Source organism: Danio rerio, chromosome 13 (genome assembly GCF_049306965.1).
Source record: "Danio rerio strain Tuebingen ecotype United States chromosome 13, GRCz12tu, whole genome shotgun sequence".
NCBI classification, from domain to species: domain Eukaryota; kingdom Metazoa; phylum Chordata; class Actinopteri; order Cypriniformes; family Danionidae; genus Danio; species Danio rerio.
The window spans coordinates 47907501-47922239 of NC_133188.1; the positions used below are offsets into that span (position 1 = coordinate 47907501).

The 14739-nt window shown below is 36.9% G+C and overlaps 1 protein-coding gene across 3 annotated transcripts in view; it reads right to left on the minus strand.

The window, feature by feature from the left end:
- Positions 1 to 14739, minus strand: part of mdga1 (MAM domain containing glycosylphosphatidylinositol anchor 1) — a 406307-nt gene that overhangs the window by 90841 nt on the left and 300727 nt on the right. For all 3 annotated transcript variants that reach the window (XM_073920291.1, XM_073920290.1, XM_073920292.1), the window contains exon 11: positions 12647 to 12792. In XM_073920291.1, the coding sequence (XP_073776392.1) occupies positions 12647 to 12792 (146 nt within the window). The remainder of the gene's footprint in view (positions 1 to 12646; positions 12793 to 14739) is intronic.

Genomic DNA, 14739 nt, shown 5'->3' on the forward strand with positions numbered 1-14739 from the left:
TATATGCACACACATGATCTCTCTCTCTTTCACATACAGTCTCTGTCTGCCTGTGTCTGATTCAAAGTGGTACTAGGTAATCTAATATGAATCTAAATGTCATAACATATGATAAGTTGGCCAAATATTGCACTGCAAAGAGCAAAACTAGCTTTTAACACGTTTATAACTCTGCAAATGACCACTTTTTGACTATTCATAGCAGAACCTTCTGGTCTGATTCATTCAAGGGGCTAACATTTTTTCTCAAGTTGTCTTTCCGATTTTCTAAAACTTATATTTTTATTAGGGAAATATGTTCAATTTGTATTGAATAATATTCTAATTTTGGATACTTTTTTATTCATGAATGCAAGTGCCTTAAAACAAAACCACTGTTTTGGGTTTGCCAAAAGGAATTTTAGTTATACTGTAGTACATTTTTAAAGTTGTTCAAATCAAAAGTGTTTTATTTTTTTCTGTCTGTGTTTGTTTGTCTATTCTGATTAAAAAAATTCTTAATTTTTATTATTATTATTTTATTGATTTGATGATTATTGTAAGTTAAGATGAAAGTAATTAAAATAAATTTAGATTAGAATAAATTAAGTTAAATTAAAAATGAATAAATAAATAAAAAGTGAGTAAATAAACTAATAAATAAATAAATTAATTAATTAATAAATAATAAATGATTAAATAAATGAGTGAGTGAGTGAGTGAGTGAGTGAGTGAGTGAGTGAGTGAGTGAATGAATGAATGAATGAATAAATGAATGAATGAATAAATAAATAAATAAATAAATAAATAAATAAATAAATAAATAAATAAAGTCTACAAATGACCATATAATAAGAATAATCGGTGGCAGGCAAAAATGTTTTGAATGCACAGCAATTCATTGATTATCCTTTACAGCCCAAAGCACTGAATCACTCCACATGCAACACAGTGTCATAGTAGAGAAGCGAACCTTAGAGAAACACATAAATATTACGGCATTTGTGCCATGTATAGCAGTTTTAAATGTTTTAAATGCTTCAGATATTATGGAGTGTATATATTTAACACCTTTGATAATTTCTTTTGACTATTGTTTAGTCAAAAGAAATTACAAGGGAATTTCATTCAAGTTAAAGGTTCTTAAGGGAACTATTAATGACAATAAAGAACCTTTCATTTTCACCAGTACTGGCAAAGATAATTTGATCTTGGAAAGAATATTAATCCCTGTTAGTTCATGACATGGTACACTAATAACGTAAACAAATGAAAATGTGCGGTAACGTTTCACATCTGTGCTTTATTTCACTCACACTCTTTCACCTCTGACAGTCTTTTTTTATTCAGTCATTTGTTGTTCTTTGTTGATGTCCTGATAATGTATCGGCATTCTGTGCATGTTCTCCCTGTCCCTTCATCACTCACACATCCATTAGAAAAGACCAGGGGCTACCAGAAAGTTTTTTTTCCCCCCATAATTTCACATTTTTCATCATAACTCACAGAGCTCTACAAATCAGCCTGCCTGAAAACACACCTGCGCCAAATGTAGCAGTAACTTTATGCTGAAAAATGGCAGATCATAACAAGATTCAGTTTTACAGTATGGCATGGGGTCAAAGGTCAAGATTGATTTGTTCTGTCTAGCGTCGACCGGCACTAAGAATAAATGAATGAATTAACAATCGTATCGCTTATTGTCTCCTACAAGCTGTTAGGTCCATCTAAAGACATCACAAATTATAGATAAATCCAAATGTTTGTAAAACACATCGGTTCAACCAATTAAGTGAAATAGATTCATGACAGAAAATAGAGCATTAGCAATTAACATCAACCGCCAACTATTCTGGCATATGTTTTATGCAGTGGATGCCCTTCGAGCCACAAACCAGTACCGGGAAACACCCATACACACACACTCATACAACACAGGGTTTAGTTTAGGGGTTAGTTAGTCACCTATTTTGCATGTCTTTGGACTGCGAGGAAAACCGGACCGCCCAGAGGAAACTCATGCCAACACTGGGAGAACATGCAAACTCCACACAGAAATGCCCCAACCAGGACTCGAACCAGTGACCTTCTTGCAGTGAGGTGACAGTGCTAACCACTGATCCACTGCGTCACCTATTATTATTTTATTTTATTATTATTATTATTATTATTATTATTATTATTATTATTATTATTATAGTTAATTATTATTGTTGCATTGCTTTTTTGCATGTCTGATTTGTGTGACTTTTCATATTTTTGCATTTATTACAGAAATTGTGCAAATTAATAAAGCATTTACAAAGATATATTGTATGACAAATTTTAAAATTAAACCAAAACAATAACTCTCATTACTGTTAAAATAGATTTTTGATTTCTGTGTCAAACAACCCAACTACTTGAAAAATCAAATCAAATCAAATCAATAAACTAGGTGTTCTTTTTAGCTAAAACGTACAAATAAACTAATGAATAAGTGAATAAATAACAAATAAATAAATGAGTGAGTAAACAAACAAACAATCAAACAAACAAACAAACAAACAAATTTATAAATAAATTAGTCAATTAAAAACAAATTTTAGATTAGTCCATGATTTATCAGAGGTTTCCACAGAGGAATAAACCAAATGAGCCACAGTTTATTGCACTGTGATAACCCCCGATAAATCAAAGACTTAGCTGAAGGAAAATGAATGAATGAATGAGTGAGTGAGTGAGTGAATGAATGAATGAATGAATGAATGAATGAATGAATGTATGAATGAATGAATGAGTGAGTGAGTGAGTGAGTGAGTGAGTGAATGTATGAATGAATGAGTGAGTGAGTGAGTGAGTGAATGAATGAATGAGTGAGTGAGTGAGTGAGTGAGTGAGTGAGTGAGTGACTGAGTGAGTGAGTGAGTGAGTGAATGAATGAATGAATGAGTGAGTGAGTGAGTGAGTGAGTGAGTGAGTGAGTGAATGAGTGAGTGAGTGAGTGAGTGAGTGAATGAATGAATGAATGAATGAATGAATAAGTGAGTGAGTGAGTGAGTGAGTGAATGAATGAATGAATGAATAAATGAATGAATGAATGACTAAGTCTGATTTATAAGGGGTTTTCAGTGTAATTAATAAATAATTAATTAATTAATAATAAATTAATAAATTTTCTTTCAGATTAGTCCCTGATTTATCAAAGATTTCCAGAAAATGAATAGAATGAATGAATGAATGAAGGAATGAAGGAATAAATGACAGAATGAATAAAATAATTTTCCTTCAGATTAGTCCCTGATTTATCAGGTTTCCATAGAGGAACGAACTAAATGAATGAATGAATGAATGAATGAATGAATGAATGAATGAATGAATGAATGAATGAATGAATGAAATAATTAGACTGTACAATTTATAAGGGATTGTCACAGTGCAATTAACTGAATGAATGAATGAATGAATAAATGAATGAATGAATGAATCAATGAATGAATGAATCAATCAATCAATCAATCAATCAAATCATTTTCCTTTAGATTAGTCCCTGATTTATCAGGTTTCCATAGAGGAATGAACCAAATGAATGAATGAAAGACGACCCCTGCTAAAATTTCCTGAATCATTAATTTATTCCTTCATTTACCTTCAACTAAGTCCTTGATTTATCAGGGGTCATCACAGTGCAATGAATAAATGAATAAATGAATTAATAATAAATTAATTTATTAATTTTCCTTCAGATTAGTCCCTTATTTATCAAAGGTTTACATAGAGAAATTAATGAATAAATCAATCAATCAATCAACAAATAAATATTTCTTGGGGTTGAATTATCAGTGGGGCACCAGAGCCAAATGAAAAGAATATATGAAGGAATGAAGGAGTGAACGAATTAATAATTGAATAAAGAAATGAACTAAATAAACGAACAGAAAACCAAACGAACAAACAAATAAATGAAGGAATTAAATGAACGAACGTACGTAAGAATGAACGAACAAACTGAACAAACAAACGAACGAAAGAACCTTTCACCATTACATACAATTTACAACAATCTCTGAATATGCTTTCAATTAAAACACACTCACACACACACACACACACGCACGCACACACACGCAAGCACGCACGCAAAGAAAGCACGCATGCACACGCACACGCATACACATCACAGTTGCTGAATCAATCAGTCTCAGATTAGTGGCTTTTGTCAGGCATGTTGCATACAGATTCATTACAGGATGAATAAAAAGCAGAACTGAGCAGATTTAAGACTTCCATCACATTGCATTGGGCTTTATGTATTAAACACACACACACACACACACAGCTATAAGATGTGACAGGTGTGTGAGATGTGAGTCTCGCTCCTCTAGATCTCCCTGCAGCTACAACTCAATAAAAACCTGCAAATGCATTCAACACACTTGTCTGTCTCTCAGAGGTGCGTCACCCCACTGATCTGAGGTCTGGGTTCAATCCGGACAGCTGTTTGAGTAAAATATGGCTGTATGCGCGTAAGGGTGTGTTTAAAAGATGAAAACGGGGCTTTGTTATTTGTCAGCAAATTTAGAACAACGTCTGAACACAGAGTTGAGCCTGTTATGAGCCCAAAATAATAACGTGTAATGAAAGTTTGTCATCTTCTTCTGTCAGCGTAAGTTTATTCTAGAGGGACTGTAGTTTTTGCGCAGCGGTAAACAAGCATTAGAAATGAGGCTCTGTGTTTCCTGCGTTCTCTGAAAACACAGCACTCATTTCAGAGACGAGAGAAGGCTTTTCTTCTGGAGCGTTCAGAGGAAATGAAAGCGCTCTGTGCAACTGTTATATGAAAGTGACAGAGGTAAAGAAGAACGTTTAAGCAAAGAGAGAATGAGAGAGAGAGACTACAAATACACATTTAGGAAAGGGTTTTTTTTTCTCCTGAGAGGGATAAAAACTAAATATAAATATATAAATTCTGCAAATTATTATAAAGATGTAGTATGTAATGTAGTAATACATAGTTAAAATATATAGTAAAAAAACGAAGGTCTTTCCAAATTAGATAAATAAAATAAAATAACATATATTAAATAAAAATATTCAAGGTGGCGCGGTGGCGCAGTGGGTAGCACGTCCGCCTCACAGCAAAAAGGTTGCTGGTTCGAGCCTCAGCTGGGTCAGTTGGCATTTCTGTGTGGAGTTTGCATGTTCTCCCTGTGTTCGCGTGGGTTTCCTCCGGAAATTTTAGAGAAAACTCTAAATATTTAGTTGGTCACATTTACAGTTAAAGTCAGAACTATTCACCGCCCTTTGAATTTTTTTTTTCTTTTTTAAATATTTCACAGATGATTTTCAAATTTCGATTTTCAAGGAAATTTTCACAGTATGTCTGATAATATTCCTTTCTCCTGGAGAAAGTCTTATTTGTTTTATTTCGGCTAGAATAAAAGCAGTTTTTAATTTTTTTTAAACACCATTTTAAGGTAAAAATTATTAGCCAGAGGCTATTTTATTTGCTTCAAGAGTGAAATTAAAAAAAGATGATAATTTGGTAGTTAAGATTAATGATTGGAAAATTCAGTCAAAAAATGTGATAAACTATTTGGGTTGCTTAATAGATAATAAATTATCAGGAGATGCTATGGCAAAAAAAGTTTTTACGAAGATTTGTGGAAAAATTAGGTTTTTAGCAAGGCAATCTGATCTTTTGGATGTTCATTCTTTACAATTGTTGGCAGGAGCTTTAATTCAACCCCATTTTGATTATGCTACGTCATTTTGGTACAGTAGCTGCTCACAAAATTTGAAGGAGAAATTGCAAAAGGCACAAAATAAATGAGTACGAATAATTTTAAAAATGCATCCTAGAGCACATTTGCACAAAGAGTCTTTTAATAAATTAGGTATGTTAACTGTTAGTAATAGAGTGTGTTTTTTAAAACTGGGAATGGTACGTAAAATGTTTAATAATGTGGTTCCTAGCTATTTGATGAACTATTTTCAAATGGTGAGGCAACAGCATTCATACAGTACTAGGAGTTGGGATTTTAATATTTGTTTATTTAAATTTAGAAGTTTAGTGGGGAAAAATATGTTTTTATATACAAGTGCAATCATGTGGAACAAACTACCAAAAGCAATCAAGGAAATAAAAGATTTAAGGTTGTTCAAAAAAGCTATTAAAAGATGGTTGTTTGATGAGGATAATTAGTTTTGCATGGTGGATGAGGATTTTTTAAATTATGTTACTTGAGTGTGAATAGGTTGGCGGCTGGAGGGACATTGTGCTGGATAGGTTGGCTGTTTGTACCGCTGTGGCGACTGTTTGTTTTATTCTTCATTAGTATTATGAAGCCATACATTGTTTTAATTTAACAGAGGACCACAATGGAAATAAGCCCAGGGCTTTATTGTGTTTTTATCCTCGACAGTTTTTTTGAACAAAGTGTATGGAATACTTTTTGTACAGTTTGTCTAAAATCTGTCAAATAAAATTCAATTCAATTCAATTCAATTCAGCCTCTTTATATTTTTCCGATAGTCTACAGAACAAACCATCGTTATACAATAACTTGCCTAATTACCCTAACTTGTCCTGTTAACATAATTAATCAAGTTAAGCCTTTAAATGTCACTTTAAGGTGTATAGAAGTGTCTTGAAAAAATATCTAGTCAAATATGATTTACTGTCATCATTATTAAAAATGAGTTATTAAAACTATTATGTTTAGAAATATAGTGAAGAAATGGTCTCTCTGTTAAACAGAAATTGGGGAAAAATTTATAGGGAGGCTAATAATTCAGGGGGGCTAATAATGCTGACTTCAACTGTACATAAATGAATCAATAAACTCAAAAAACAAATCTGTGGATTACTGCTGGCGCATATTCTGTGGAATTTGATTTCAGTATGTTGATGTTCTTCAAAGACAAGGGTGAGTATCTTCTTTCATCAATTTATTCAAAACAATGTGGAAAGTGTACTAGGATAAGCAGGCAGGTTACATTCTTGGTAGGAATGCAGACGTGTAACCAGTTCACAATGTAAACAAGGATCTTCGTGCAATCACCTGAGTATGAAGTCACTTCCCTGAATTACAGTTTATCCATCCACTGCACATAAATACAGCAAGTTGTACAACTTTCTACAGCACATAAAGTGAAATAAAAGTGATTAATAACAGTACATAGTTTTTCAAAACTTCTCCATACAGTATCCTATCTGCATTCCATGTCAAATAAACTATTCAGGATCTCTCATGCGGTCTACATGTGCTCGTCACACAGTTAATTAACTTCCTTTCCTCAAGCACAAATCTAGTGATTTTCCAAACACACGATGAGTAACGAGAGATGTTGCTAAAGTTAGAGACTAAATCCCTCCGTATCGAACGCTCTGCTTCTCAGTGAGAAACAATGGCAGTGCTTTCTTCAGCTCATTACCCCTCGCTCTCTTCCCACTATTCTTGTCTACATTTCTCAGAGCAACATCAATAAAAGATTTATCAACATTACCACAGCAGCGCATTCTCACACCTCAGACAAATTCATACACCAACACACAAAAATCTTGACCGTAGAGATACACTCACACAACCAATGAACCATACCGCACTATTCACACACAGAGATTCATTGTTATTCCACTGTGATCAAATATGCACATATACTCAACTGAGTCTACTGAGAAACCCATCTATAATCTGTCTCGCACACACGCACGCTTATAAAAGTTAATGCACGCTTGCCGCAGTCAGGATGTTAATTCATTGGTCCCTGTAGACTCTTACTTAAGGTAAGGTTTTAAAGAGGGGGAGATTAGCTATTCATGCACACAAAGACAAGTGGCTAATCTCACCCTCCCCATTCGCTTTGATTCCTGCCTCTTTCCATAATTCATCGGCGCTCTTCCGCTACTGCCGCCCCCCCTCTGGGCCAGGTTTCTATGAATAGATGATTAGGACGTCGGAATCAAAAAATCTGATGAAGAGATTCTGTGGCGAAGGGAGTGTTGATGCACCGATGGCACCACCAATACTGGAGGGTCGTCCCGTGATGGTTCGAGAGCGTTTGTTTGTTTCTAATGGTGATCAGATTTCAACTGGGATCCACAGGCGGGGAGAGAATATCAGTGAACGCTTCGAAAATGTATATTTGGGTTGTTTAATCTATTTAATTTCTATAGCGCTTTTACTGTGTAGATTGTGTCAAAGCAGCTGAAGATAGAAGTTCTAGTAAATTGAAATTGTGTCAGTCCCAACCCAAGCTCATTCTGGAAACGTAGCCCCACGGACGTTTCTGGAGGCTGCGATTTTTCGTGGCCGGAGGTACGTATGGCCGCGTTAATTTTTTTTTTTTTCGAGCAAACGCTACGGGGGGGTGTGATGCCGCTCTGCTCCTCCTCTTCGTGCTCGCCGTCTGATGGCTCGCCTCCTTGTGGAGGGCTTTCCCACTGCAACCAGTTTGTCCGCTTAGCTTGCAGCGTTACGTCGGCGGAGCGGAGGCCTGGAGGAGGAGGAGCCGGCCGCGGGAACGACGAGATTAAGTCCAGGGAAGAGCGGTTCCGGTAATCAGGTAAGATAAAAAACAACATCCAAAAAATAAGGGCGAGAACGCGGCGAGATCCGAAAAGGCTGTCAAAATCAAAGACAAGGGCTTTTGCTTTTTTTTTTTAGAAGAGGAAGAGAAGGCCGGTCGGGTCAACCGCCCGGTTGATCGTTCAGTCGTTCAGCTAGTCAGCCGGACGGACGGTCGCTTCACAGTGGCCTCCGGCGGTTTTTCATGCAAGAACAGTGCGGGCGCGAACGGCGCGCACTACCGAGAGGCGTCCGAGACACGAAAAAGCGCGCACATCGGCCTCTAGTAAATCCACGAAAACAAAAACTGCTCGAATACGGACCTCCCGGGACGTATTTTGCGGTCTGCAGAAACGTCCACGGGGCTACGTTTCCACAATGAGCCCGGGTAGGTCAGTCCAGTTTTCAGAGTTGAAGTTCAGTTTAGTTTAGATCAGTGTGGGTTAAATTTGACTGCTGAAAGTCCAAACACTAAAGAGCAAATCCATCGACGCGCAGCTCAACCAAAAAAGCCAGTAGTGACAATGGTGGGGAACAAACCTCACCAATTGATGAAGTGAATGAAAAAAAACCTTGAGAGAAACCAGGCTCAGTTGGGCACGACCGTTTCTCTTCTGGCCAAACTTCTTGTGCAGAACTGCAGTCTAGGCACAAGAGGCTGGAGAATGCTGGACATCCATTGTGGAGAAGGGCAGGTGTGAGTAGGTTTACATGACAACGATGTAGTAAAACTACAAAAAAAAATTGGGTGGTTCTTTGCCTCCCATTTAGTGATGTTTATTCATAAACTAATTTCGAAAGGATCACATGCTTATGAATGCTAGTGGCTGGATCCGCATTTTCCAATTCTCAATGCACCAATCAGACGACTCCTAAGCTACTACAAATACCCTGGGTTACGCACCACTGCTATCTTGGTTTTGAAGAATTCCCTCTTCCACCTAGATAGGTGACATGGTGGCTCAGTGTGTAGCACTGTTGCCTCACAGCAAGAACGTCTCTGGTTCCAGGCTTTACCAAACCAGCCGATGTTTCTGTGCAGAGTTTGCACTTTCTCCCTGTGCTCACATGGGTTTCCCCCGGGTTCCCCAGTTTCCTCCCATCGTCCAAAAACATGCAACTTAAGTTATTTGACTAATTCAAGTCGGCACCATAGACATGCTTCTAGTAAGTAGTTATCTCTTAAGAGCAATCACTATCTGTTCATTAGCTACTGCAGCAGGGGAGTTCTTGAGATCTACCTGAGCTCAAACTCCCCTCTCGCCTAGCAAAGGGAGGGAGCCCTGGGCTCGAGGATCTTATGAGCTCAGGGCTCTCTCCCAGGACAGCATACCAATGTAGCTTATAATTAACCATCAGCTTAGTGTGAACTCTAATAAAATCCTTTAATGCTTGGCAATCTGTTGATTATCCCTTATATTTGCACTGCCTAATTTAGTGTTGGAGGTTTCATGGCTAAATTTGATCAGCCTGGAGGCCAATCTTTATTGATTGCACATGTCACTAGTAAGAGCAGAGTCTGAAAGTTTAATTAGAAAAGTAATACCACAGTTTGCTTAAAATATAGCAATTTACACAACTTTATGGGTAACGTATCAGGGTTCAAAACAGAACAAATAGTTGGTGCATGTCTCGCTGGTGCATCCATGACCAAGACAGCAAGTATTTGTGATGTGTCAAGATCCAGCAAACCACTAAGAAGAAAGAACCTTATCCAACAGGAGTAACTGTGAACACAAGAGGAAGCTGTCTGAAAGGTACAGTATGTCTGGGTGCAAACCCAGACTGTAACCAAAAACATAAAACCACAGCTGCCCAACTCACTGCAAAATTAGATGAGCACCTCAACTCTCCTTTTCCATTAAAACTGTTGGTGTGGAGCTCCACAGGATCAATATACATGGCAAAGCTGCTACTGTAAAGCCAAATCTTTGGTCAGTCATGCCAATGCCAAATGTCTGTTTCACTGGTGCCAGCTGTGAAAATCTGTGGACAATGTGAAACATGTACAGTATTGTTCTATGATGAGTCCACCTTCACTGTGTTTCTCTCACTCAGGAGAGTTGGGGTGTGGACAGGCCCCAAAGAAGCGTACCACCCAGACTGTTGCATGCCCAGAGTGAAGCATGGGAGTGGATCAGTGATCGTTTGGTCAGCAATATCAAGGCATTCCCTAGGCCCAATACTTGTGCTAGGTGAGCTCGTCACTGCCAAGGAGTACCAAATTATTGTGGAGGACCCAAGCGTTCAAACATTGCATCCTGAAGGTGGTGCCGTGTAACAGGATAATAATGCACAGATACACACAGCAAGACTGGTGATAGAGCGGTTTGATGAACATGAGTAAAGTTAAATGTCTTCCATAGCCTGGACTGCACAGTCACCCGATCTAAATATTATTGAGCCACTTTAGTGTGTTTGGGCAACACAATCTCCACGGAAAAGCAGTTGAAAATGAATGAATGAATGATTTTTTTTTTACATTTTCTGAACAAAATGCAAATGTTTATATCTGTTTCAATTCATTACTCTAAGCTAAGTGAAAAGTGACCACACTACAGCAAGAAATCGTCTGAATGGATTAAAAAATGTCAACTGTTTAGATCTAGGAGACTTGTAAAATAAAATAAGTAAATATAGTATAATAAATAGTAAAATAAGCTTTTGCCAAAAAAGTTCTCCTTTAAGACTAGCATACTGATAGTAGCATCTAAAAAGCTTGATTTTGATTTCCAGGAAATATCAGGAGGAAAATTGGTTGGAATGAATTGATAAGGGAAAAAAATATGAATCATTTTTTATTAATAAAATTAATTTAGTTTGCATTTTATATATAAAAATTTAGTTTTATTATTATTTTAAGTTTGGAGTTACTTTAATTTTGTTATTTTTCATCTCAGACAACACCTGTGTCACTTATGTGAATCATATGAAAAAATACAAGGTGTCAGTCTGTGAGCTTTAAAGTGTAAACTTAAATAAATTGACATATTTTAAATAGTTCATCCAGACACCAATTAGTGGATAGTGCTCTGCTGTAACACAGATATTCATGCATCCTCACGCTGCTGACTCAGGAGCAAAGGTCAAAAGGCAAAATCCATGTGAAATAAATTGGTTGGGAAAATTGTAAAATTGGTTGGAAGTAATGGATAATGGATTTTTAAAAGAAAAAAATTTAAGTATTAGGTTACTTTAATTTTGTTATTTTTGATCTCAGACAACACTTGTGTCACTTGTTTGAGTTATGTGTTCAAGGTGTCACTTGTATGAGTCATGTGTTCAAAATCTACAAGGTGTCAGTCTGTAAGCCTTACAGTGTAAACTAGAACAAATTGACATGTTTTAAATAATTCATTCAGACACTAACTTCTGGACAATGCTCAGCTGTAACACAGATATTCATATTCATGCTGCTGACTCAGGAACAAAGAACAAAGGTCAAAAGGCAGACTCCATGTGAAATATTGCTGCATGTGTGCAAAATAAAGCGCGCTCTACATGAACATCCAATCCCATCTGGCAAAATCCAGTCCGACGGACACAATGAGGACAAGATTCATCTCTATGGAGGAGCACTCAAAACTAAACACAATAGGATTGTGTGTGCTATAAATACGCAACCTTAAATCGCCATTTATTCATGCCAACACCCATATTTTGTCCAAAGAGGTCAAAACTAAAGGTCGATTTTACTTCATCAATGACAATGAAAAATCGTGCACTCAGAATGGCCTTTAGCAACATTGCATTTTAATCCAAGCTGGTTGTTTATCACACTGTGGTTGACCAATGTGAAGGTTTAACCACCTTAGGGTGTATGGGCTTTTTTGTCCCCCAGAAGGGATGAAATACAGACCCAATCAGGCTGCTTCTGTGTTCTTGTGTTGGGCCGGTGGGGTTCTGAGAGTCTCTTTAATGCAGTACAAGCAGCGATCGATCCGCTGTCTGCTCCCTACATAGAGCACACTATTCCCCTGACTCCTATTACAAACACACTTATTCTACTCATCCACCTCCCACCGAGTCAACCACGGAGAAAGAAAGAATGGACAAACGGAAGGAGGATGGAAAGAAGCAGTAAATATTAAGCTTCCAGCGTTGGTGTGTGTGTGTACCTGTCGGACATTGATCCAGTAGCCGATGATTTTGTCCACAGCGCCGGGCTCTTTCTGGGTCCACTGTAAGATGTAGGAATAATTGTTCTTCAAGGTGCGAATGGGATTTGGAGTGTCGTAGTAAAATTCCGCATCGTACGGCTGAGCTGAAAGAACAAACAAAGTGAAAGAGAGCATGACTAATTAAACAAATGCTTGAATATGATGAATTGCCACCATCTTAAGCTCATTGCTTTTCAATGTGAGAGTAAGCTAATGTACATGGATATACAATACTTCTCATTTATTAGATATAACTTCGTTAAATTGCTAGAAGAAAGTGGACTGAATGCAAAATATGTGATTTTCGCCACTAAAGGGGGAGGATTTGCAACAAACAAACGTGTAGTTCGATGAAATTATGCCCTATCATACACCCGGCGCAATACGGCATAAGGCGCGACACAATTGTTGGCTAGTGTCAGCTTGGTTGAAGAGTCGTTTTGACGTTTTGCACCACGCTGTTTAAATAGCAAATGCATTTGCACTCATATGTGCACCCATAGGCGTTTTGGTCTAAAAAAGAAGGTGTGTTAAAGAGCTGCTAGCGCCTTGCTATTTTGAGAAACTAAAACACACTGTTTAATAGACCAGCTCAAAGCAGGTCTATAGTCCAGCGCAGATCGTGTTATTTGTGAGCCACGCTTAAACATTGCTTAATACACACAGGATGTACAGCAATAGGCAAATATCTTTACATATGAAAAAGAATTAAATGATTAAAATATTACAAAAAATATTATTTTCTACATAAATATAAAAACCACTGCCTTCATGCCTTCTTCATGTAATTTTTTATCTTCAGTTTATTCATAACAATTCGGTTTTGTATAATGTTATCATTATTAGCTGATATATTTATGTTTTATTAAAAACAAGCTTAGATTTGTCCACCTGTCAGGTTTTAGACCATATGGGGCATTGCATGTGTATTTGAATATAACTTATTTTTTGATATAAGAAGACTTTGTTATTATTGTTTATTTATTCGTTTGCTGGAAATTAGAACTGAATTTAGAAATAGTTTAGAAACAAATATTTGTGCTTAACAAACTAATTTAATTAGGTATAGGCTAATGGATGTCTGTGCATACAACACGTTTCCCTATCCACGAGAGCGAAAGTGAAAGTAAATAATGAGGAGGCTCATTTCCTCTTTCTCACCCTGTAGATGCTGTTTAACTTTTTTTCTCACTGGTAAAGTGTTCATTTTTTTTCCACATACAAAGTCCACAATGTAAATAGCAAATGCGCTATTGCGCGAAGCAACTGACTCTTAAAGGGAATGGGAGATGAGACTCTGATAGGTTTATTCTCAAAACACACCTATAACTATTTAAGAGAATAAGCTCAACCCTGTTAAACCATGCACCACAACACAAAGCGGATTTTCTGACACGATTAGTATTCAGATGATTCTGACACGCCCTTAATGCTTTTGCGCCATGCACTTTGCACTTTGTGCATGGATCGTCAAAATAGAGCCCTTACTGTGGAATCCCAGCGAGCATTTTTTGTTTCTAATAGATGTCTAATGGACGTCTAAACATAGTCGCCTTGGCTAAAACAAGGCTAGACTTGGGCTGTCAGTTAACATCTAATAGATGTCTAAAAATAGGTCAAAACTAGACTAGTCATCAAATAGACAGATAAGACAGACAGATATGTGTAGTCATCTAATTCTGTTTATTTGATGACAAGTTTTGGTCTATTCTTAAACGTCTATTAGATTTTTTATGACAGCCCAAAGTTAGCCTTGTTTTAGCCAAGATGACAATGTTTAAACGTTTATAAGACATCTATTAGACTTCTTTTAAAAGCAAAAAATGCTTCCTGGGTATGATTAAAATGGCTAATAAAAACGGCACTTCTCTCTAAAGTAATGGAATTTTTCATTAGCCATTTTAATCATACCCAGTGTAACATACAGTCTGAAGGAGAAATTCCGTTATGACCCCTAGAAGGCTCTTGGTTTGTTTTACGTGAGTTCATGACTCCTGGTGCCAGCAAGTTTGCCGGTGAAAGTCACTCTGTGACATCTTATCTACCAAGAT